At 40.8% G+C, this 26,565-nt stretch overlaps 1 protein-coding gene and 1 long non-coding RNA gene across 2 annotated transcripts; one reads left to right on the top strand and one right to left on the bottom strand.

Moving 5' to 3' along the window:
- Positions 1–40: 40 nt before the first annotated feature.
- LOC109998334 (deubiquitinase DESI2) lies at positions 41–20,808 on the top strand. The gene is made up of 5 exons (XM_020653127.3): positions 41–1,130; positions 9,636–9,708; positions 9,912–10,005; positions 13,166–13,307; positions 16,353–20,808. The coding sequence occupies exons 1-5, from the start codon at positions 1,083–1,085 to the stop codon at positions 16,617–16,619; spliced, it is 624 nt and encodes a 207-aa protein (XP_020508783.1). The 5' UTR covers positions 41–1,082; the 3' UTR covers positions 16,620–20,808.
- LOC136180403 (uncharacterized) lies at positions 20,585–26,277 on the bottom strand. Its single transcript, XR_010667080.1, has 2 exons — positions 25,713–26,277; positions 20,585–21,182 (listed from the first exon to the last, which is right to left on the bottom strand). It is a non-coding gene; the product is annotated as an uncharacterized lncRNA (long non-coding RNA).
- Positions 26,278–26,565: the final 288 nt, after the last annotated feature.

The raw sequence follows: 26,565 nt of genomic DNA on the forward strand, positions 1-26,565 counted from the left end.
TTTTCATATTGGTTGGTTTTGTTTTTAAAGCCAGATGAAATTATCACAAGTAGCTTGAAATGATGATCATTTTCTTGAATAATGTATTCATTATTTGGTCTTAAAAAAAAATACTAGAAAACCTTAATGTTGAAAGACAAAAACACACAACAGAGTTCAGATGTGATGTGCAAATGAGTTGATTGTTTGGCGTTTGTGCTTTACAAAGAATTGACAAAAATATCTGATATAGAAGATTGTCATTTGTTCATTTCATGTGGAGTGATCAGTTGTTTGATGTTTTACTTTGAGCTTTTATATCTGTCAGGGTGTACACCATAGACTTCTGCGTTTTTAATTTCGCTCCAGGAATTTATGAACTCCATTACCCATAATACACAGCGCATCGAGTTTTATGAATCGAGCGTGGAATCATCGTTCCTCCACTCTCGCCCACACAGACCGTCCAATTTTTTTCTCCCAGCGGTCGCATCCTGCCTGCCTGCCTGCCTGTTGTGGCGCTACCGTTAGCTAACCAACGAGGGAGTAGCAAGCCTTTCTTTCAGAGCATATTCTGCCTTTTTCACCTCAGTATCATGTGTTTTTGAAGATTTAGTCTGTAGGGGAAATTGATTGACGATTTTTCCAAGCCAAAACGACGCATGTACGACGATTTTTCTCCTGCAAAGTCCGCTTCTTTTTTTCACTTCGACCTCGGTAGCTGAACGGGTTTTAGCAAGCCAGTCCGTTTTGACAAGCGAGTGGGCTCATCTGTCCGCCGCTGCTGCTGCTGCTGCTGCTGCTCCGTGACGGGGGAGGGTGGGGGGGGGAGAGGATTTGGACAAAGCCAAGTCAGATGTTGGACAGTAAGAATATCGTAGGCACGTTTTTACACCGGGTTGTGAAATCGAGTAATCAAGCTGATCATCTGTCGTGAAAGTGCTCGGAATAAGGGGAGGAGTGAGGTCTATTTTTGGAGGGCGAGAGTTTAGTGGATCTCGCACCGAAGGAAGGAAGGAAGGTGTTGGGAGAGGGGTGGTAGGGGGGTGGGGGGTGGGTGGGTGCGTGGAGGAAAAAGACCCGCAGAGAAGAAGAACATCCTGATGCCAGTGATGGCAAACGAGCCGATCATCCTGAACGTTTATGATATGGTGAGTAGAAATCTTAAAGGACGTGTACAACACTCATGTGCTACTTCACATCAGGGACTGTGGTTCAGTCGTTTATTGAGCATGCTTTGTCACTTATCAGAAAGTAAAGCAGACTGACTGTCTTTAAAACCTGCAGCTGGCTCATAAGAACACACTAGCTTCACATGTGGGACCTTGACAATGTTTGGTTTCCATATCAGGAGAGGTGAGCAAAAAAATGATCCTTATTGTTCTTTCTAAGTTGATGTTGCCAAAAACATGTACAGTAGTAGGACTGAAACAATGAGTAACGCACCAGGTGTTTCCTTCTGTATGTTTGGATAATAAATGTGTGTCAGGCTCAGTCTGCTAAAAAGAAAACGGTCTTGATTTATAACAATGGGAAAACTGGAAAACTGAAGAGGTGGTGGGGGGATGCATGTCTTGTGGAATGAGGCAGAATTTGAGTCACTATGGTGTCACCATGTAGAAGTGACTCAGTGGGAATAAAAAGGATGGGGGGGAGAAATGGACTGATCTGTTGATGAATCAGTGATTGATTTGCAGGGACTGGGGAGGAGAAGATGGTACCTTTTTTTTTTTAAACGGGAATAGTTTTGTTGGTAGGGGGTTTTAAAGCAGACAGAGGCTGGCATAATGTACACTGACATCACCACTACTTGGTGACTACAGGCTTTTGTTGAAAGATATATTCAGCCTTACCTCTTTAAAGTTCCCAAGACATTAAGTGGAATTTACTCTTGGTCCAACGAGAGGCTCATGTCCCTGTCGACTGAATATTTTTTTTGTCCTTTTTTTCCAGTTTTTAATCTTTTTTTTATTTCTGTTGTCTTCCCTGAATGTGAATGAATTGTCTGTATTTCATTACAGGCCTAAGGTCAGACAGTTGGAGGCTATAGATTGACGTTAAGAGCTACAGACAATGTTTTTAGAGGAATAGAGCAATAAATGATCTATAGTAGCCCAAAACACTGAAATCAGGACACTGCTTTGATTCCTCTCACTCAACTTATCCTACAACTACTGTGTTTTGTTTTATTTTCATATCCTTTCCTTCCTGCCTTATGTTCTTTCCTAGTGTTCTCTCTTCCTCTCCTACCATCCTCCCCCTCTTTCTTTCACTTCCTCGTGTCTTTCACTTGACTTGTGGTCCACATTGGCTTCTTTCTATTCCAAGTGGTTTTTATCTCAGTCACACTTCCATTCATGTGAACGACTGCAGGGGCCTTGGCACACTTTCACATGCAAAAAGCTGACAGAAGCTGCTTATTTGAAAGACACACACATATACACATATACACTTCCACCTACTAGTAATTTGTGCTCTTTCCTGTTAACTAAGCTACCGTTATCACATAGAGGTCTAAGATCTGACTCTGTATGTTAGAGCGTGTGTGAGTGAGAGACAGAATGACGGTGAACACTTTACTAATTAAAATCATGTTGTGGTTCCTGCTTGTGCATGTAGAAAGACTCACACACCCATATTTTTGGTGTTTGTAATTTTTTTTTTTTTTGTGCAACTGTGGGAACAAGATTTTGGCTTGTTTACAGCAGCGTTCTGGTGTTAGCTGAAAACAATGGGCTCACTCGGTCCGTTCATTCATCCCCCCCCCCACTTTAAACACTTCCTCTGTGTATTGATTGTGACCTGAGTGCTGTAAAGGGGACTGACTGACCGACTGACTGACTGACCGACCGACCGACTGACTGACTGACTGCTGGGGAATACGGCTACATGTTCACCACCTGAATGTGAGACTTCCTGTCGGCCCATTTGAACTAACTTATCGAAAATACATGCTCACTTCAAACATGCAGTATATCAATAAATTAAAGTGACCATTTCCATATTGACTGTGTGGCTGACTTACAGTTTGGAGTCTGACTCAGTGCTGCCTTTGACTCAATATTGACAAGGGATGGATTATTTGTTTGACATTTAAAGAAAAATCTTTTATTTGCCTTTCTACCTAGAATTAGCTAAAAAGATTGATGCACCTGTCATGTCATTGTGCTAAATACGTAAATTGGTTTGAAAGGAATAAGATCGGATACTACATCTACAACTTCAAAACACTCATTCCGTCTCCTTTGAAGCTGTGTCTGACAACTTCAGGAATGAAAGAGGTTAATGAAGAGAATCCCATATTTGATATCATTAAGCCCTCAATGATGTCTTGAGATGTCCAGTTTTGCCAGACCACCATTGTAAGACCTGATGGATAAAGGATCAGAGATATTATTGCCCACCATCCTGTCAACTGACTTACTGATACATTACATTTCTGATCCATTGTAGTTAAAAGTCTGTATGCTGTGCAAAATGAACATTCTCAGAGATGACCCGACATGGAGGTCTCAGTGAAATCAATAAGTAGGCTGTTTGAGGGTCTAACGGTGACCTTTTTTTATTGGCTGAATCACAAGTTGAGTGACTGGTTGGGTGACTAGCTGTTTGTCTTAATGGAAGTCAGCAAACTGTACAAATAAGACAACACATTGGATTAAAAGCTGAATCCCTCTTTTCCCTACGAGAATTGATACTGTCACATGACTTTCAGGAATAACCATACACACATCAATGCACCTACCCCCCACCCCCACCCCCCCCATACCTCACTGTCATCCTTCAGCTTCTCCCATTCTCTTCAGTTCCCCAGGCTGTCCTGCTCCCATCTCTGCTAAGTGGATTTCCTGGCCAGCTCTGAGTGCTTTAGTGTGCTGCTCTAATGAGACAGCATTATCTGCACACCGCCTGTCCGCCTGCCAGCACTGAGGACTGCTATGTCTGAGTGTGTGTAGTGTGAGAGAACGTATCGGGGTAATAGGTTTAACTGCGTCTCGTTGTCAGAGTATCGGTGTGGCTGCTGCTCTGGATGAATTCATTAATCGAGTTTTTCTGCTGTGTAATCTACACAGTGCTGAGTGCTCAGACGAGAGAGACACAAGCTGGGGGTGTACAGCGGTGTGTTGTTTCTGGGGCATCCCTGCGTCCACTGCCAGTGGTGTTCCATGGGGGAACATTTGTTGGACACATTGCACGGCTAATGTCAGAAATGTTTTGCTTTAGTTCTGGGGTCATTTGATTGGAGTAAATAATCAACTTGGAATCTGTTATCAGCAGCTTTCCAAAGCATTTGGCTCCTGGTTGGTAGCGTTTCATTTACTTATTAAGCCTTTGCAGTGTGGTTTTAGTTGGCACAAGTCTGCTGCAGAGTGTTAAAGTAGTGCAGCTGTAATGTTTTATGCATCAGTTGTTGACTATTATTACAGATTGCTTACTACTTCTAATTGATTTATTGGTTTGAGTCTGTATTCCCTGATCCCAGCTTCTTTAAATATGAATATTTTCAACAACAACAAAAAATCCCCACAGTGGTTGGTAAAATAATAATTATTTATTTGAGGTTATCACCTTGTGCTTTTAGAAACACTGATCAACATCCTCCCCTCGGGCTGCACAATGAACCCTCATTTTAAAGTTATGGCGATGTGAGATTTTGAGCACATCGCTATCGCAATAAGAAGTCATTTCATGCTTTCTCACTCAGCATGCATACTTTTGATATTGGATGTGAGGCTTGGGCATAATGGCAATACTTTCACATCATTTTGATCCATTCATCTGAAACTCAAACTAGTAATCAGCAACCCTCAACATAATTGGTGCCAACTGGGTGGAGAGAAGGAAAAAAAAAAGCTTTTTGCACCTATTGTTGATTCAGGAGAAAACCTGTTGCAAACACGGGCAAAGTGAAAAACAAAACAAAGAACAGCAGATGGAAAACAAAGCGTGAGTTATAGCTTATATACACTTTTTCATTTTTGTTCATTGCTATGAATTTCCTTTTCACAGTATAGAATAATATGATCACACAAATACTGGATCACTTATTTTTCTCCCATTTTTGACTTTTTATCATTTCAAGAGAAAAGTCTGAAATAAGAAAACGACAGTATTGAGCTACAGCATGTGATGGCTGGATGGATGGATAGAGAGATTGCTAGTTTACTGTCATTGCATGTCGGATACAATGAAAGGCAGCAATCCACTCCATAGCAGCATAATAGTATATGTATATACGCCATTAAACAAACATTTTAATACTTTAAGACTTAAAAGTAATGATAATAATAAAAGTAATTTCCTTTGCAGCTTAAACTTACAACTGTAGGATAATGAAAATGAAAAAAAATGTTTTAAATATTAATAGAAAAGTAATATATGTAGAGGGATGATTAAGTTTACAGGAACTTACTGCATCAGCAAGTTCACACACACACACACACACACACACACACACACACACACACACACACACACACACACACACACACACACACACACACACACACACACACACACACACACACACACACACACACACACACACACACACACACACAGGCAGGCAGGCCACACTGATGTGTGGGAGGAGGAAGGATTTAATGAGCTCTGAAGTAATGAAGGCTGAGATTAGAGTCTTCTTTCAGCACTGAGGTGTGTGTGTGTGTTTAGGGAGATTAGCTCACTAACATATTTTCAGACAGAGCTACTCATCCTTTGGCTGCTTCTTGTTATTACATGTTTGGGCGTCCATACAAAACTACTCAGAGGGATTGAGGCAGCAGATTAAAAATGTACTTTTTTCTGCTTATCTAAAACTTAAATGCTGTTGAGGATTCTCTGAGTCTTAAGTTTTCTGGACTGCCGCCACCTAAAGCTCTTGGTTCTTTGAAAAAGCCCCGGATCACGAATACAAGCAGTGAGGAAAAGCTTAAATTATTTGAGCTAATTCAGCCTCAGAACCAGCTGTTTTTTAACACAGATTTCTTTTGTTCCTGTTCTTAGAGAAACACACAAAGAATTACAGATTCATTCTTTTAATGTGATCAGATGATTTGAGGAATTCTTTCTGCAGAAAAAAAACCCCTGTCAGTGGCAATGTAAGAAATGGTGGGAAGTTGCTCATTCACTATATGACAAGTTGGGAGATTTTGTATACATATACATACATAGACATTGGAATTAAATGTAAGAAATACAAGGAGAATCAAGTAGTAATCAAACACTGAATGTATTTCCTATTATTACCGGTACATAAAATAAGGGGTTTATATTTGCACTGTTGTTTGTGATTCTTCTGTTTCATAGACTCTCGTACTAGAAAAGCAGGTGCATTGATATTCTTTGTGAAATTTTAGAGTTTGTCATGTCCTGGAAAACCTGAAATAGTTGTTGATGACTCATCATTCACTCTGGGGTGTATGAATATGTTGCATCACTTTCTAAAATAGTTGTGTGTCTTTCTTGAGCAGCACAGGATTTTTAAACTAACTAAACTAACAATCATAGGTCAAGGTGTTTGTTTGAATGGTCTCCTAGTCAGAGCTGTTGTCTAATGTTAATGCCAGCCAACATCTGCAACAGAGCTGTTGTCTAATGTTAATGCCAGCCAACATCTGCAACATGCCATCACAAGTAACCTGTTCAGTCAACTCTCAGACCAGCTCTCTATGGTTATACTTCCCTTCTCATTTTACATCTCATGTTTCTTCTGAAGTCATAAACATGGCCCTTCCTTCCAACATTACTTCCAACAGTACAACACACACATGCGAATGCCTGCCAGTGTTGTATTACCTGTCACTATAGTTTTAGCTCACAGGTGTGGTCTTCATCATACGTGCTCAGTACAGCCAAAGAGTGATACAGTCATCTTTGATGATCACAGTTTGAGATAGACTCTTCCAGAATTTGCAAATAGATGTGCGGCAGATACCGCCAGCTCTGCCACTGCTACGTCTGAGCAGCTACATGCAGTATTTGCGTCACACTTCACAGGAAGTAAGAGAACAGTTTTAACATAGCTTGCTGTGGTTTCAGTCTGATAAACATCTGTGTACTTTGTGCACAGTTCATTACACCCAAACTGAGGGAGGTTGCTTCTGTGTCTTGACAGGAAATCTCACTAGTGCTGAAATGATGAGTTAATTATTAATAAGACAATAAAAAAACACCTTTTTTTGATATACTTAATAACACTTTTAAGTGTTTTGGCAAAATATATCAAAATGTAGATAGTAGGTTTAAGTAGCAATCACTTTTTCTTTATCAACAACATGCTGATTTTCTTCTGGTTATTGATAGGTCTGGTTGTTTGATAAGCCTGGGTGTATGTATAAGGTCAAAAATCATAATGCCAAAATGTTCAGACATTTGACTCCGTTCTGGTACTGTTTGCGTTAACGTATGATCAAATTACGGTGGCTGGGAAGTGCAAACCAAAATTACAAAGTATGAAACACTTTTGCAAAGCTTGAGACTAGTTTACAATTTGATGAATTTTCACATTTTCTAAAACAAAATGACATGCTTTGTTACCAAAGGACAAGGCAAATTTACAATTAAGAAAACAAACTTGCAAGATGTGAAACACTTTCAGGAGCGCGGAGACAAATTTACAATCGGCAGAACACTTTTGCCAGTCCCCGAACAAATTTACAAAAACATCAAATCTTGACGAAAAGGAAATTAACCAAATGCTGGAAGTGACCCAGAATTGATTGAGTGAGCCGCCAAATAATTTGTTTTGACGGAAAAACTGTGTGTTAACTATCTCGGGTGGGTTCCACAAAACGGACGAAACATCATTCAATCACCATACACTCTGTATAACACGTTTCACGTCTATTTGTCTGAAGCTTTGCAAAAGCTTTGTAATTTTGGTTTGCACTTCCCAGCCATCGTAAAAAATACAGCTGAACTAAACTCTACTTATATTGTTAATGGTATGATATTTTAAATGTACCCTCATACTTGTAGATTGAGTTATTATTTAGCCTCCTGATAAGTCAATCATGCTCTCTATCACATCATCCCTGGCTCCATCCTCTGTGGGGGGAAAAAAAAATGCTGTTTTCACTCCAGTAAACTCTGCCTAGCAACAGCTCAACCAATCACCACTTAGCCTCAGGACATTAAACAGACACAGGACTAAAAAGATGGATGGAACTGTGAGATCACAGCTGCTGAAATAATGGATCCTGTGCGTGCCCTTCCATGCGTTTGTATGTGAGCTTGTCTTTATTGTCTGTGTGAGTACGAGATCTTCTGTAAACATCAGACACTCGGATCGAATCGTTTGTGATTTTCCCCTGCTGAGTGCAATTCAGTGCATTCAGCGCAATGAGAGAATGAAAAAAAGCAAAGCACAATCTTGCTGTAACTTATTTTTATGTGTCAGCAGGAAAGTTTGCACTGCAGCTTTTTGTACCGCGAGACGTGCACTTGTGCAAGTGCAAACACTTGTTTCCTCTGCAAGCTGTTAGTCAAGAATTTTTTTTTCTATATAGCACATTTAAAAAGCATGAGCCTAGAAGTTTTCAACGATGAATGATTTGAGTAAATTCTCATTTAGTGTTCAGAAAAATAATGAAATAATTCTCTTTTTTTTAAGTTTATTGAACATAAATATAATCTGTTTTGAGGTCAGCATCTGTGTGATCATTTGAAAGACGTGCTTTCAAAGTATATAACATCAAATGTTTGAAAATCACATGCCCACTTGTACAGCAGCTTCTTCACATGCATCAACATGTGTAGAGCTTTAATTAGTGATTGGATGCACCTGTGGAGGCAACACACGTGGAGAAGCTCAACATGCACGTCTCACATTGTACTGAACAAGTCATAGATGGATTGAAACGTCTGCATTAATCACTTTTTGTGTGTTTGGCCAAACTATGATTAAAAAATATTCTTCATGTAGTGTTTGCAGAACATTTCTCCCTTTTCTCCTCAGCTTGAGAAACTCTTAAGCCTATAAAAGTCCTCCTCACTACTCCTAACAGTTTGACACCTTAGGAGGCATCTTAAGGGCTAAGAGGCTTTGTGAATAACTTTCATCTTTACAAGGATCTAGTCTTAACTCTGAGGGGGGAAATGTCCTAATTCTAAGAATGTTCTTAGAATTCTGTCACTAGGAGTAACTCTTAGTACTTATGAGGCTTTATTTGTGAGTACGACTACCAGAGTTTCATTTTTGCATTGGTCTTAAGTTCTGGAACGATTTCCCCATTGGTATAAAGACGGATTGTAAATACATTTAATCTTTGAATATTTGATTTGGGCCGAAGTCAACTGTGCAGCAGCCTCTTCAAGGCTAGAGAATTGTTTGGATTATTTACAGCTTTAATTTGCATAATGTCTGCAAACCATGAAAAAAAAAAAAAACAATAAAGGAGACTTTTTCTGGCCTTAATAGTAAGTGACCAGCACTTGTTTACTTTTCTTTTTTATTTATTGTTGAACTGAAGTGATGTGGTACGATAATTAGATAAGAGCAGATAACATAGAAAACGAGTGAACACAACTACTGCATTGTGAATATTTTGGACAGTTCCCTACATACTAGGATTATTATGTATATACGTTTGAGATGCAGAATGTTATAACTGTGTGTGCATCACTAATGATTGTGTCTCTCTTTTGCTCTTCAGTACTGGATCAATGAGTTCACCAGCACTCTGGGCATCGGTGTCTTTCACTCAGGGATTGAGATCTATGGGAGAGGTACGATTACTCTGAAATATGACACCACACATATCAGTTGACTCACTCTCTTTAGATGTTGTCACAGAAAGAAAGCCTGGTTAGTTCTGGCCTTCGCTGTTTATAATTATTATTATTAAACAACAAACGATTTTTGTGTGAAGCTTGTTGCCACTCTAAAGTGTGTTTTCAGTTTTTTATGTGTGTGTTTTTTCTATTCTTAGAGTTCGCCTATGGCGGACACCCATACCCATTCTCAGGGGTCTTTGAGATCACACCAGGGGAAGCAACTGAACTGGGCGAGACATTCAAGTTCAAGTGAGTACGGGACATTTGATCATTTCGTTTATTATCCTTGTGACAGAAGAACTGTAAGAAGAAAGAAAAACATAAAAATACAAAGTAAGATAAATATATTCACATGTAAATACAAAACACTTCACTGTTCTTTGTGTTTTAGGGTCAGGGTGAGTTGATCACTAAAATGAGGGGACTTGTCAGTCAAATAATCCCTGTCCAACAGTCACTCTGTTGCCACATCATTTGGTTATGGTTAAAACTAGGCTCACTCTTTCTTGTAATAGAACCTGCTGGTTACTGCTGCTATGGCAGAGACATGAATCGAGAGCAGAGAGTGTAGAGCATGTGACAGACATTTTTGTGATTTCACACTTTTTGTCTTCATGGCTTGTGGCAGCTAACTTGTGTTAGAGCCACTAGCGGTAGTTAGAGAAAACAGAAAATAAAGGGGGGAAATGGTTTGATCTTGAAATGAACAAGTGTGAAATCGGAGGCAAAAAAACCCCCCAGCATAAATAGCCGTATATCTAGAATATCGAGATAATTGCAGGAGGACCGCTCCGGAGATTCTCCCGACCTAGCCGTTCACATATGCTCCTCACAGCTGGAGACTATCCCTGTCAGAGGTAAGACATGACGTAAATAAACAACGCGGAAGTAGCGGCCGAAGCAACAGAGTCCGCTACACGACGTTATAATGAGAATCTTTGCCTTTATATCAATGCTATGTGTAATCCAATGGAATGACAACATCCACAAAAGAGAGGAGAACAACATACTGACGAACAGAAAACACAATGCAGCCGTTTAATTGCGTGCACGGAGATCGTAGTGGTCGCGTGCAGACACTTTAGGCAGTCACTGTATATAAACGTCACTCGGGTCCCATTGGCTCGAATTGAAATCTCCGGAGTATATGCGGCCGCATTCAGACATCAGCTCACTCGGATTTTCTGCGGATGAAATACTAGGGGTCTGGCCGGGGAAAGTCCGCTCGAAAAATGCGGCTGTTTGCGTTCACACATAGCCTAAAGTCCCTCCGGGTAGCCTAATCTCCGGAGTTTTTCCAGGAGATTTCCGTATGTGTGAAAAGGGTTAATGAGTGAAGTATGTGTCTTATTTTTACTGCTTTTACATTACAGTGTGTTCTTGTGGTGCGATATCAGGACTCCCACACAATCAGCCCAGGGTCTGTGTTTCTGTGTGTATGTTTGTGTGTGTTAATCTACCCAGAGCTGCTGTACTGCTGTGTATTACTTCTGCTCTAGTTGATCTGCCCTGTGGCTTTAGACAGATTCTGCTTGGCACACATACACCCTTGCACAGACGCACTTGCTGTCTCTATGCAAGGCCACAAGACTATGAGGATGGATCATCGGGGACTAATGCCCATAAATCAGACACTGCTTTTCTCTTTGCAGAATGCAAAATGTACCAAGTGTTACCAAAAGCAGACATGCAAGATATATATTGATACATTCTCAATATGCTCATATCTTACTACTCATTTTGGCTGATGCTTTAATGGCACCAATATATGCTCTTAATTGTTCCACCTACTAATAGAAGCAATCAAGTCTCTTCTGCAGTGGAGTTGTAATAAATGATGTGTACTCACTACACAAGTAACACATTCACTGGGCATTATAACCAAACTGTTTTCATGTTAGAAAAAGCCATATGTATTTCTTTGTAAACCTTACACAGACAACACAGGCACAGGGAGTATTTGTCTGACCCGTCTCACATCCTCCACTCTGAGTACGAGCTTCTACCTTCTGGCAGACGATACAGAGTCCCCCGATATAAACTGAACCGCTTTAAAAAATCTTTTGTTCCCACGTCGATAAAAATTCTGAATAATGTTTGGTAAAGCTGTGTAGGTTGTGCAATAGCGTCATGGTGTCCCTGTATGCTTTTTTATATTTTCTTACCTTTGTGCATACCTTTTATCTCTCATGCTGTGTTTTTGCATATCTTATGCAATATGGGTAATGTGGAATATATGTTATGCTGCTCTGTATTGGTATGTGCCTGTTTGTTTATGTGCGGATGTGGTTTTTCTATTGTTTTTTTATTTATTGATTCGAGGGGAAGCAGCTGAATGTTTGGCAGCACTTTGAGTCCAAGACAAATTTCCACAAGGGGATAAAGTATAAATAAAGTGTATCGTAGAGTTATCAGCCGCCCATATCAGTAGAAATGTTTATTAGAGGCCAATTCAGATATTTCGATTTGAAAGCCTTGAATGGTTTTATTATCAGGTGTGCCTGTCCCAGTGCAAAACTTTGGATCAAGATATCCCGTCCTTGAAACTTCAGGGATCAACCTGGTAGATCGATGTGTGGAGTTGACTGTGTTTGATTTGATTTTGTTCAACTTGATGTGACTTGAATTTAGCCATGCTAGCAGCTTGGCCACACTGATCCAGACTCAAATGTTTCAATAAATATTGAATGGATGAAGTTTTGATTCATGTCCTTCAAAAGATGAACCCACATGATTGGGACAATATCTGGACTTTTTTTTTTCTTTTTCGTCCTGTACCATGATTTATGCCAAAACACAGGTGGACAAGTTTGGACATAGTTTTTGTCCTGTATTTCTTTTTTTATTGGCACACATTAAAAACCATTGTCTCAAATACTGATGTATCACTGAGAGGCACATAGTGGTTTAACAATGCCGTTGACCTTTATATTGCTCAGTGTGTTGAGAAAGGCATGATATTTATTTGTAAATGATTAACAGGACAGGTCTGCGCCTCTGTGGAATTATTATGTTCTAGAAATGTGATAAATGCATTAGTGTTGGTTTAGATGAGTTGGCAGAGCAGGCCCCCCACATCCAGAGGCTACAGTCCTCGTTGCTCTGGTTGCAGGATCGCCTCCTGGTCCTGATGTTATTTGGCGTATGTCTTCTCCCACTACTTCTCCCCACATTTCTGGTCTCTAGCCGTCCTTTCAAATAAGGGCAAAAAAAAACAAAACAATAATCTTAAAATAAAGGTGAATGCTTCATATCTGTTTGTATTTATTGTTTGTATTTGCTCAAGACCCACTGATTGGGCATTGTTAAAACCAAATGCCTGGAAGTTGTTCCTGAACTTTCCTTAGTGAGAGTAACAATAAATAGTTACACCCGCCTCCACTCTCTCTCTTCCCCCTCGTGTGTGCAGAGAAGCCATAGTGTTGGGCAGCACAGACTTCACAGAGGAAGATGTGGAGCGGATAGTCGAGGAGATGGGGAAGGAGTATAAAGGCAACGCCTACCACCTCATGCACAAGAACTGCAACCACTTCTCCTCAGCACTGTCAGAGGTATGTGTACACACACACACACACACACTGATGTTGATTTTTAATACCAGTTTGTACACACTAATGCACTTTAGAGCAAAATGTATGTGTAGAATAAAAATATAGCCATTTCTAAAAAAAAAAAATTGGGTTGATTATTTTTTGTGTTCTGAGTTTGAGCACTTGAGCAGTGTGTGTGTGTGTGTCTGCAACCTTGTAAAAAAGTGTGTGCTTTCAGTCAGTGTAGCCCTGTATGACTAATGAGCAGGGAGTCTTACAGTTAGCAGATTAGAGATGAGATGGGGATTACGACACACTACAAGTCCAGACACGCAGAGCCAGCTGGCGCACACACACACACACACACACACACACACACACACACACACACACACACACACACACACACACACACACACACAGGAAGAACACACATTGCTCATGCACAAAACCTACAGACTCTAGCCACATATTTCTAATGTAAAGAAAAATAAATAGTTAATGCAATGTCAAATGCAAATTCTTATCAAAATATGAGATAAAAATCCATTTAATACACACAAACTCAAACATACAGATCATACATACAGTATAAAGAAACAAACCCACAGCTGACACCACGTGGCTGCAAGCCTGCCCCCTCAGGATTGCATTGCCATGCTTACTGTAACCTCTTGTGAGGTCGATTTAAAGAGACAGTGAGAAGTTAATGATTTGCATGTAGATGTTTGTTTGAAAGATCAAGTATACCATTCATTCTCTGGAAGGATTCAGTGTATGCAACTCAGAGGTCAGTCCTATGCTTTTAAAGTAAATCCACATCCCGTACACTGTTAACATCTGGTAACGTAAGTAGATTATTTGTACACTGCTGTTGTTCATCTACAACACAGACAGAGGGGGCGGGGGGGGTTTATTCAGCAGGTTGTTTGTTTGATCCCTACTTCCTACTTTATACATTTTAAAGTGTCTTTGATACTGATTTGTTGGACTTGCCTAGTGAGTTAAATGAAATTCTTGTAAAAACATTTTTGAAGTTAAAATATAAATCCACTGGGGTGGCAGTGGCAGAGTTGTTAGTGCGTGCGCCCCATGTACAGACCGGGTTTGAATCCCGGCCCGGTTTTGAATCCGACTTGATTGCTCTTTTCCTGCATGTCATTCCCCACTCTCTCTCTCGCTCCCTGATTTCAGACTCTATCCACTGTCCTATATCTAAAATAAAGACCCCCAAAATAAACCTTACAAAAATAAACCACCTGCCTGTGTGTCCTCATGAAACTTAAAAAACAGAGAATACATCTGTAACACTGAGTGGTTTATTCCTGCCTCCTCAATAAAACGTTTTAAATACAAACTTAAAAAAAAACAGACGATCAGCAGCTTTGGTGAATGTTCAGATGAAATCACAATTAAGCCTTGACTGGGAAACACTATGCGTTTCTTGGAAGCCGCTCGTCTTGAGTTGCTGTAATAGAGCTGATGGAGATAAGTGTTTATAATTAGACCTTTACTTTGACAGTGTTGCAACAGCCTGTGTCTGCAAGCTCGTCTGTGAAGGGAAGGAGAGATGAGAGAGAAATCCACCAGAGACTTAAAAGGTCTTCCCCCAAGCAGATATCCTCAAGTATAATAAGTCGGTGCTTACAGTAGATGAGTCGGTTACTAAAATAGCGGTGCACAAGCAGTAGGACACTGGAATTTCTTTTTATGGTTGTTATGGACAGAGAAAGCCAGGCTATTGAATACATTTTACAATTCTTTACATTGGTCTCCCCAGACAAGAACGGACAGATGTATTTTCCAGTTATGCATTTGCACATGCAAGACCTTTTTCCCCCCTATAAGATTATCCACACTTAATAACACCCAGAAGATTCTCTGAGAAATCTTCCGACCTAGAAATCTCTAAAACCACGGGCCAGGATTAAGTCAAACATTTGCCGATCAACATGAAAACATTTTGTTTTTGAGAACAAAGCAGGAGACACTCCATGCAATTCATGCTCATTGATTCAAATTGTCCCATTTATTTACACTCCCACAGGCCATGTGTAAGGCTCAAGTCCCAATGGAGGTGGAAGCTTATTATTCATCCATGTAAAAATGATACATCTCTTTCCAGCTAATGAGCATCATTCTTCTTTATGTCAAAGCAATGCTGATGGGGAAACCTTGCAGGATGAGGTTCAGTTAAACACGGTACATCCTCTCCTGTACTGTTCTTCGTCTTGTCTCTGATTCGTTTGCAGTACAGTTCAAGTATCTCACATAAACATCAACATCTTTAAGCATCTCTCTCTATACTGACTTACACAATGTAGTACACTGCCTTGAGTTATTGCAAGTGCATTGTATGCTAAACTATGTATTAAATTAGCAGCATTAATTACTCTTTCTTATATGTATAAAAATCCCTTTTGGCTCTAACATGCCATTTATCTTAGTAACAACATACTGTATGTTAATCAGGTATCTCACAACCACCTTTGATGTAAAACGCTGACAAGGTGATGTTGAAATCATGAAGACAAGCTGAAGAGCCTTGTGAGCGTACATGACTTCTCTTAAACGTACCACCTTCTGAAATAAACATTTTACAACAACAACAAAAAAACTTTTTACAGTGCTTATTAGAAATCAATCTTACATCAGAATCAGAAATACTTTATTAATTCCAGAGGGACATTTTTTGCCTTACAGTTGCTCTAAACACAATATAGCAGTAGAAATATAGTCATATAATGCAGACAGGATGCAGCATGAGGCATACATATCAAGTCTGTACATAGTCAAGTCTGCAAGGGCCAGAAGAGGGCGCTGATGATGCACACAACATACCAGTCCCAAGTTTGAAACTACAAAAAACTCAACATTAACACTACTGACAACTAAACAGTAGAATAAAAATCATTTACACATGGAGCTGGTAAACGATGAGGCAAAGTGTTACACGTATGCATTACTGATATTTATTTATCTGTAGCTTGTGAAATAACATCTTTAATAACCTCTTTCTTATATCTCCCCCCCTCCCCTCACTCTTGCTGTGTCTCTTCTCCTCAGATCTTGTGCGGGAGGGAGATCCCTCGCTGGGTAAACCGCTTGGCCTACTTCAGCTCCTGCGTGCCGTTCCTGCAGAGCTGCCTGCCCAAAGAGTGGCTGACCCCCGCCGCCTTACAGTCAAGCGTCAGCCAGGAGCTTCACGGAGCGGGAGAGCTAGAGGAGGCGGAGGACGCCGCTGCCACCGCCTCCCTGGCGTCCATGTCGCCCTCGTCCTCCTCCAGCCCCACCTCCTTCCCCAGGCATTCCAGACACCAGCCCCGTCGGTAGAAGCTGCAAGGTCTGCTGGGAAAACTTTGGGGCTGGAATTGTGATCACAAAAACTGTCAGGTAACAGAATACCTGCAACAATGAAGCATCCTGCTACAGGAAAAGTCCTGACACAGATCGTGAGCAGGGCACTGAACCTCAGCCTGCTCTTGATAAGAAAGTCAGCGAGATCTCTGCAGTGATCCAGAAACAAGGACGAGTTTTTCCTCGTGCTGTTGACAAGAAACAGGATCGTCACTCAGTAACCAATGCTGGATTCTCAGAGCACACTCAAATCCAAACTAGTTCCCCTCAAGTCACTTCCATTATTTTACTGGGTTACTCACAGTGCTGAAAGGAAGCCATTTTCTTTCTGATTTAGGAAAAGCAGCCACATGCAGATTTAACTAGCAGTTAGTTGGTGGATGGTGCTAATCTTTCAGTTTGAGTCATTTTATGACATTTTATGACCCCAAATCAAAGGAGTCGCTTTAAATTTGGCATTTGATCCATTTGAGTCATTATAAATGTTTCCAAACCTTATTGACCACCCAACAAGCTGCTCTGATTTGGAGAAGTTGCACCTTTGGGTGTTTACCAGATGATTAAAGGATAAAAAAACTATTTCTGTTACAAAAAATAATGAATCTAAATTCAGACGTTGCTGCTTTTTGTTTATTATCCTCGCAAAATACAAGATAGATTTACATCTTTAGGCTTTGAACTTGGTTATAAAAACTCAGTTTGGGAATCTCAAATGTTTAGATACTACTTCTAGCAACTTTAGCTACAATGCTAATGAAGCTATACTGCACATACCAATGCAACTGACAGAAAAAAGACCCTGTTTTTCTGCTTTAACGTGATTGCCTTAACGGGTCTTTTCCATATTAAACATCCATACACGGTTTAAGTACCACTAGCAAGGTGCTGGTATCATTTGATATGTGGCTGTTAAATGTTTCCTCTGTAGATGGGTAGCTGGTAAAATATTGTAGGCAGCAAGTGGAGTTTGGAATCTATAGACTTTGCCCAAGAAAGCTGTGTGTGCATCAAGACCTCAGCTTTTTTTTTGTATCTCTCACAGTAGACGGGACATCCCAGAAATACAATCGCGGCCTCACTTTCGAAAAATGCCATGCAAAAAAAAAAAAAAAGGAGAAGAAGATCCAGCACCCCGGTGTCTTAGATTTTCGAAAGTCATTTGACACACCATGGATAAGTTTGGATCCTGTTACTTTTTTCCCAGAGTCCTTTTCATGTTTTTTTTTATTTTTATGTCAGTTCTGTTACAGCAGTTTTATGTGTAGCAGCTTTAAAAGTCCTACTTGCTCATCATGGAGTTACCCCACGTGATATGAGAAAACAGACCCATTTCAGTGTTTTTTTTTTTTGTGTATCAGCCCATACTGTAATGATGATGTCATGGCAACAGATTATTACCAGATAACTATGTGATGAAGTTTATTTTGGAACAACAGTTGTGTGGCAGACAGCGGTTAAAGAAGACATTTTGTTACCAGAAGGTTGTGGGTTTAAATCCAAAAAACGGAAGAGGGTACATTTGTCTCTGTAGCATTTGCCAAGGTGCCTTTGAGTGTGGGGCTTAAAGAACCAGTGTTCAAGATTAAGGGGAATCATGATTAACTTTGTAGTATGTTTCATTTTGTCAATTATCCCCTGAAACTGGAAAAATGTTTTTGTCACCTTGGAATGAGCTTCTATGTCTGCAGAGGGATTGGTCCTCTCTTACACAGTCAGACATGTTTTTACAGCAGCCCTGAATGGACAAATCAACATATATTTTGAGAGAGGGCCTTCAGTAAGTGTTAGAGGAACCATCAGCTGGTTGTCATTTGCAACCTCAACACATAATACCACTTAATCTTACAAACTGCTTCTTTAACCCACCGGTGTTCCAAGACTTGCGGTTGTACCAGACTGCTGCCAGGTATCAGTGGGATGGTGTTTGTAAGTGTAGAGTAAAATCTTTGATCTTTACTTGTGTAATTCTGGTACTGATAGGGAACTTGAAGTAGAGTGTTGGATCTGACTTTGTATAACTCTTCGGCCACTATCTGCCTGCATGCTGACAGACATTTTCCTCACGTCTCCAAGTTAACAACGACGTTTGTGTTAATTTAGAGCTTTACTCTCTAAATATGTTATACTTTGATTTAAAGGTCACATATAAATACACTTTACCATAGTTTTCTAACACTAGTGTGTCCCTAGCCTGTCTACAAACCTCCACCTTTCAGAAAATGTGTGCTCAAACAAGCTGTTTGGAGATTTTCCCTTTGTGACAACACAAAGGGCAGTAACCCCTCCCCCAAGTGGGTAACAATCCAACAGCTACGCGACTGTCCTGCCCTGTGAGTCTGCCTTTCCAACATAAACAATTGGGCATGGAGCAAGAAAGCCCAAGCCACTTCATCTTTGCGAGAGAGGGGTGTGGTCAGACACAGCTTACTTTTATTTAAAGCTACAGAAGCAGCCTGTTCTGAGCAGGGCTGAAATAGAGGGGTTTATGATTATGATAAAATACAAGTTCAGAATTGATTTTTTTTTAAAAAAGAAAGTTCACAGACATGTTTTGGGGAGCTCTGACACTTATTTAAACTTGTAACAAGGGAGTATACTATGTGACCCTTAAAGTGTGACAAACTCACAGCAATCATAAAGTAGTATTATTTACTCAGACAAGTCTTAAAATCATCTTCAATGTGTAAAGGATCATTTTGACTCTGTATAAGATAATTCTGCTTTCCTATCTGATGAGCAACTCTTTGAAACTCATTAACCTGTCAACATCACTGATGCTGCATAATGTCACCAACAGGAGCCATGGACATAAAGAAAACAATAGATTTTGTTTGTTTGCTGGAAGAGGACAGCACTACACACTGGACAACTGTCAAATCTAGATAGAAATGCTTCAAATAGTTTGTCTATCCTTTTCAACGGTTTCTTCGTTAAATGGACTCTGGCCTTTTCGTCTGTTACATGTTTGATAAACTCAGGACCCCAAAAGGCTTCGTAATGTAATCCTTTGAAATTTTTTACCACACATTTTGTTTGTGTTCTTGTTGCTTTTTCAGATGCAGTAGTCACTCCATAGAGCTGTTCGACAACACACTGTGGCAGTACAGTTTTATACTTCTCTCTTTCATATGAAAAAGAGCATTTGTTTACAACCTGGATGTTTATAAGCGAGCCTGTGCTGCTCTTTTTATTTTCTATGTGTGAAAGAATGTGTGGTTGTGTACACACTTGTATTATAAACCATTTCAATAACCTGCCAACTGGGCCAAATTGCCATACATAAAAAAACTGACAGATACTAAGAAATTAGAATAATTCTAACAAATGTAGCAGAATTCCCAAGGTTTTTAAATTTAATGCAAGATATTACCACTTCTCTGGGATAAAAGGTTTCTTTTGACCACGTAAATTTTCTATCTCAGGCTACATTTAAAAACTGTCAGTAACATTATTCAGGTGCTCTGGCAGAAAACATACATTATTTTCTAACAAATAAACACAACAGAAGAAGTGTAAATTCACAACACAAAACAGCAACAATGACATTTCTCATAAAAACCAGCACATTTATGTCAAGTGAAAGGTTTCAACTCAGTGTGTTATGAACCTGATTTTTTATGTTGCTTTAATAATAAGTCTTGATTTGATTCAAATTTATTTTTTAATGCACTGAAAGAAGCTGACACACAGATACACTGCTCATACAGGCACCCTCTGCTGGCTATTCTGTGGTTACGCTAAGGTTTCCCTTTGCCTTTATATCTTTGAATTGTTTTCTTCTGTTTCTGTCCGTTATTGAAAATGAATCTCAATCTCATCAAGTATGTATTACTCATTAGTTATATTGGATTAAACATGAACGTCAGTGCAAAAATGGTTAATATGTTGTTCATCTCAACAGTAAAGTATCGCAGATCAACATAACTGAGGCCAAAGATGGATATCACTCCACACCGCATTTCATTTTCTTCTTTTTTTTTTTTTTTTTTTAAATGAATGTCTTATTAATCAACCTCGATAGGGAAACCTCAGACATTCATACCTGAGAAGAACTACAGCTACAACTTCAACTGTTTCACAGTGGACTTTCACAGAGCCTTCAGAGGAGTGGAGCTGATTTATATCCTGTTGTAAAGTTAATAAAGAAAAGTATAAAAACCTGTGACTCCTATTCTTTGTCTTAATTGTTAAATAAATACCTTTATCAGCTAGGCTAGTGTGAGTCTTAATACTGTTGATAAGGTTATTTTTGAAGCAAAAAGGTCAGCCACTAGAGGGAGACACATGTTGATCAATGAATCTAAAGGAAGAAAAGTAAGTTTTATCAGAGACAACTTTAAATGACAGTCTGAAAGCACATGTGAATAAACTCTTACCATGGTGTCTTTGCATGTTTCCAAAGAGTAACTCTGCAGGAGACGGACAAGAACCAACTTCAGAGTGAGGATGGCGTAACGCATCCCGACGCAATTACTAGGACCGAGCCCAAACGGCATGAATGCATATGGGTTCACTTCCTCACTGCTGTCTTTACTGAACCTGCGCACACACACAAACAGAGAGGCTCTAAAGATCATGAAATCACCACTGAGAGAGTAGAGAGATTCATTTTTGACACAAGTGTGTGGAAGAAAAAAAACATCATACAGAGACTTATTAGATGTAGTATTTAAAGTCAGGCCCAAAGCCACCAGCAAGCAAAGCACAGAAGATTGGGCCAATGACATGGATGAAGAAAACCTGCACCACAAACCTCGAATGCCTGGTCATTAAATGTCACCCTTTTTATCTTCCACGGGAGCTTGCAGCTGTTTTTATACTGGCTGTTTAAATTCATCCTCGGGCTGACGTCACAACCGCAGCTTGCGGATATCATTCATAAATATGAAAGCTCCCACCCTGACACAGTGATTATAGCAGCGGGAGAATTCAATCACTGTCTTCTTAAATCAGTCCTCCATAGTTACCACAAGCATGTGAATCACTCTACAAGAGGAAAAAAAACTTTAGACCACTGTTACAGCAACATAAAAGCAGCATATCGGTCCCTTACGAGACCGCCTTTCGGTAAGTCCGATCATGTGTCAATTTTTCTCTTACCCACATATGTACAGAGGAGTATATTAGTCAAACTGACTGTTTGCTCTATTCAATGCTGGTCTAAAGCTGTTGAAACTCAACAACAAGGGTTTTTTGATGTCACTGACTGGTCTGTTTTTAAATCTGATGACCTGGAGGAACATTGTGACGCTGTCACTGGATATATTGACTTCTGCATAGACCTGTGTATCCCCCGTAAGGTTGTTAAGCAACACTCCAACCAAAAGCCCTGGCTAAATAATGATGTCAGACTTAAACTAAAGGCCCGTGCCACTGCTTTTAAATCTGGTGATGTCACTAGCTATAAGCTGGCCAGATACTCGCTGGAGCGGTCGATAAAAGCAGCTAAGCACTCCTACGGAGAACGGAACGAGGGTCACTTTACTGGTAACAACCCCCGTCACATGTGGCAGGGTTTAAACATCTCTTCTTACAAACCCATTCATCCCCTCCAATTCTAGTGACCAGAGAGGGCTCTCTTTGACACTACAGCAAGTCCAAACCACTTTGTCCAAGATCATATCCCCCCTCGTGTTGCTAGATCTTGCTCTGAGCAGCTTGCCCCTGTATTCACAGACTTGTTTAATATTTTGCTGGAGCGCCGCATTGTACCAAGATGTTTTAAGGAATCAACCATAATACCTGTAGCTAAGAAGTCACAGGTTACCTGCCACAATGACTACAGACCTATTGCACTTACCTCAGTCCTTATGAAATGCCTGGAGCGGCTTGTGCTTGACTACATTAAATGTCAGATTCCTAGTTCCTTGGATCCCTTGCAGTTTGCTTATAGGAAAAACAGATCAGTGGATGATGCTATTGTTGTGGCCCTGAACACTGTCTATGAACACTTAGACAAGGGGAAATCCTATGTCAGGATGCTCTTTGTAGACTATAGTTCTGCTTTTGTTACTATTATCCCTTCAAACCTGATACACAAACTGCAGTGCCTTGGTTTGTGTGATGCTATTCGTGAATGGATTTTTAGTTTCTTGACTCTGAAACCTCAAAGAGTTCGAATCGGAGATTGTCTGTCTGATGAACTTGTTTTAAGCACTGGCAAGGCTGCATTCTAAGCCCATTGTTGTTCTCCTTGTGTACTTATGACTGTACTGCTTTACATGATAATAACGTTATTGTAAAATACGCTGACGATACTACTGTCATTGGACTCATTAAGTCAAATGATGAATCGCACTACAGATCAGAGGTACAAAACTTAGTCAGATGGAGAGAATTAAACAATCTAATCCTGAACTCCTCCAAAACCAAGGAGTTAGTCTTTGACTTCAGACGAGAAAGGGTATCCCAGCCTCCCATCATCATAAACGGTGAGGCCGTAGAGATGGTGAGGAGTTTTACATTTCTTGGTGCCACTATTTCAGATGACCTTAGCTGGCACTTAAACACCAGTGACATTGTCAAGAAGTCCCAACAGCGTCTCTTCTTCTTAAGGAAATTAAAATAATTTACCTTAAACGGACACATCATATATAACTTTTACAGGAGTGTTATCGAAAGCATCCTCAGCAGCTCGCTGACAGTCTGGTTTAGTAACCGCACTGTGCAGGAGAAAAAATAAAGTAGTTCGCCGTGCAGGTAGAATGATTGGTGTCAGCCTGCCATTAGAGATTTATAGTGCTAGGCTTCTGTCACGTGCCCTCAGCATCACCAGGGACCCCACGGGTCATCCTGCTGTGAGTTTTTTTGTTCCTCTTCCCTCGGGCAGACAGTATCGCTCTATTAAATGCACTTCGTCCCGTCGTGCAAATAGTTTCTTCCCTTGCGCTGTGCGCAGCCTGAGCAAGCCTGCATGATTCATGGGCATGTCGCTCATGTGGCCTTACTTGCTCTGTTTTTATTTCTTCTTCCTTTTTATTTATATTTATATTGCCTGTTTTTTAAACTCACTGTCCTGTGTCCGTATCCAATTGTACTGTCTACCTCTTGCAAATGTTTTCCAATGTGGTTTTCATGCTACAAATGGCAATAAACTGAAATATTTTAGTCATATCTTCTGCAGCTGCAATAATTCTTCCACTTATCCGAGGTTGGGTCGCGGTGGCAGCAGGCGCAGTCAGTCAACCACGGGGTCTCCTCCCAGTTGGGCGTGCCCGGAATACCTCCAAAGGGAGGCATCCTTTCAATGCGAAGGAGCTCCTCACCCTATATCTAATGCTGAGCCCATCCATCCTCTGGAAGAAATTCATTTCAGCCGCTTGTATCTGCAATCTTATTATTAAGGTAACTACCCACAGCTCATGACCTTGGGTGAAGGAGTTTGAATGACTATCCACCGGTAAATCGAGAGCTTTGCCTTCAGGCTCAGGTCCCTCTTCACCGCAACGGTCCGGCACAACACCTGCATTACTACTGACACTGAGCCAATCCAATTGTCAATCTCACGCTCCATCCTACCCTCACTAGTGACCAAGACCCAGGATTCTTTAACTCCTTCACTTGGGACAAGCACTCACTCACCACTCGGATAGAGCAATCCGCTGTTTTCTGGCAGAGAACCATGGCCTTGGACATGGAGGTGCTAACACTCATCCCAGCCGCTTTGCAGTCCGCTGCAAACCACCCCAATGGCTGCTGAAGGTCCCAGCATGAAGAAGCCAACAAAACCACATCATCTGCAAAAAGCAGAGATGAGATTTGGAGGCTTCCAAATTGGAAACCCTCCTCTCCCCTGGCTGCTCCTTGAGATCCTGTCCATGAAAATCACAAACAGAACCGGTGACAAGGGGCAACCCTAGCGAAGGCCAATACACACTGGGAATGTGTCTGACTTAGTGCCAAGGATGCGGACACAACTCCCACTTTGGTCATACAGGGACCAGATGGCTCATAACAACAGCCCCGAGGCCACATATTCCTGCAATACCCCCCTCACACCCTCCGGTCCCCATTCTTGAAAATGGGGAACCACCACTCTGGTCTGCCACTGCCAGATTTACACACGACATTGAAGAGGCTTGTCAGCCAATACAGCCCAACAATGTCCAGAGCCTTTAGCACTTAAGGGTGAATCTCATCCACATCTGGTGCCTTGCCACAGTGGAGCGTTCTATCTGACTCAGTGACATCTGCCAAGGTTAGTGATAAGGCTTACCCCAGATCTTCAGCCTTTGCTTTCTCTTCAGAGGACGTGTTGTCTGGGTTCAGGAGTTCCTCAAAGTATTCCTTTAACTGCCCAACGATGTCCCCAGTCCGGGTCAGCAGTTCTCCACCCCTGCTGATAACAGCCTGGGGCAAGCCCTGCTTTCCCTTCCTGAGCCGTTGGATGGTTTGCCAGAACCTCCTTCAGGCAAACCGAAAGTCCTTCTCCAAAGTCTCCCTGAACTCTTCCCACACCCGGGTTTTTGCTTCCTCACCCCTGAAGCCACAGCGTTCCTCCATCGTTGCCCAAAAGAGCGTTGAAGTCCCCCAGTTGAACGACAGAGTCCCCAGGAGGAACCCCTTCCAGGACCACAAAGACTCCAAGTAGGTCTTGTACTCCGAACTGCTGTTCGGTGCACATGCACATACAACAATCAGAGCCTCTTTCCGCAACCTAATTCGCAGCGACATGACCCTCTCGTCACCGGGAAAAAGTCCAACACAGTGGCGCTAGGGTGGGGGCTTGTGAGTATCCCCGAACACGCCCAGCGCCTCTCAACTCCAGAAAAGGAGAGAGTCCAGGCCCTCTCCAGGAGTTTGGTTCCAGAACCGGTGCTGTGCATTGAGGTGAGCCCAAATTTATCTAGCTGGTATTGCTTCACCTCCCGCATCAGCTCCGACTCTTTCCCCACTTTTACTTTAGTTACACCTACACTCATTACACTTAATGACATGGTTTGTTTGATATTTAACTACTTTTGTATAAATGTTTACAATAATGGGTAAACATACAACTTTTAAATAAGTTTAAACTATTAATATTTTTTTGGTGTCCCCCCTAGGAGTCTCTGCTTATCATACACTTACCTCTCTGGTCTGAACTTCTCAGGTGAACTCCAAAATCGTGGGTCCATGTGTACAATGTTCAGAGGAATCCCAACAAGGGTTCCTTCAGGGATGTTGAGGCCATGAACCTGGACAGGTTTTTTACGAATCCTCTCAAGCCGTGGTGCAGTAGGAAGCAGGCGCATTGACTCATTAATAACATGGTCCAGGTACTCTAGATTGGTCAGATCCTCGTATGAAATTGGAGCCTGGAGGGAACAAGGAGAAGGAGTAAGCAAACATTGTTTGAGCTATTTAAAAATTGGTAATGAATCCCATGACCGTGACGTTACATCTTTTGGTAAGTTGGTATCAATTTCTTCCTGCAAGGTCTGCATGGCATCAGGGTTGATGGCCAGGTTGTAAAGGATGTAACTGAGAGTGACACTGGTGGTATCATAGCTACCAAAGATGAAGAGGAAAGCCTGGGCAAGTATCTCAGTTTCAGTCAAACCTATAAAATGTTACCAAACATCTAGAAGCTAGAAAACTATGTTCCAAATCCATTCTGAAATTTAATTTCCCTCCAGACACAAACAGTGCACTTGCTCTTAAGCTAAAATATATACAGTAGCCTAGGATAGATTTATGGTTATGGTTTTTGAGGCGGAAATCTTTGCAGAGAGAAGGATTAAATTCCTTGATTTCAAACTTGATCAAACACATAACTAGTTTTGGATCGACAAAATGAAAAAAACAAGATTTAATTAGTTGAAGGGTATGTTTCAAATCAGAATGTTAAATCTAAAGCACAGATATATTTCATTAAAACTTAAACAAAACAGAGAAAAGCTGCCATTTCTTGAATTTAAGAGGGAAAACTGAAAGCTTTTGA

The sequence above is a fragment of the Labrus bergylta genome, chromosome 10 (assembly GCF_963930695.1).
Source record: "Labrus bergylta chromosome 10, fLabBer1.1, whole genome shotgun sequence".
NCBI classification, from domain to species: domain Eukaryota; kingdom Metazoa; phylum Chordata; class Actinopteri; order Labriformes; family Labridae; genus Labrus; species Labrus bergylta.

Bases quoted from the DNA above. Each gene is read 5' to 3' on its own strand.
- LOC109998334 (XM_020653127.3), top strand. From the start codon at position 1,083: ATGCCAGTGATGGCAAACGAGCCGATCATCCTGAACGTTTATGATATG. The intron at 1,131-9,635 runs GTGAGTAGAAAT...TTTGCTCTTCAG, and splicing joins TCCTGAACGTTTATGATATG to TACTGGATCAATGAGTTCAC. The intron at 10,006-13,165 runs GTGAGTACGGGA...TCGTGTGTGCAG, and splicing joins GGCGAGACATTCAAGTTCAA to AGAAGCCATAGTGTTGGGCA.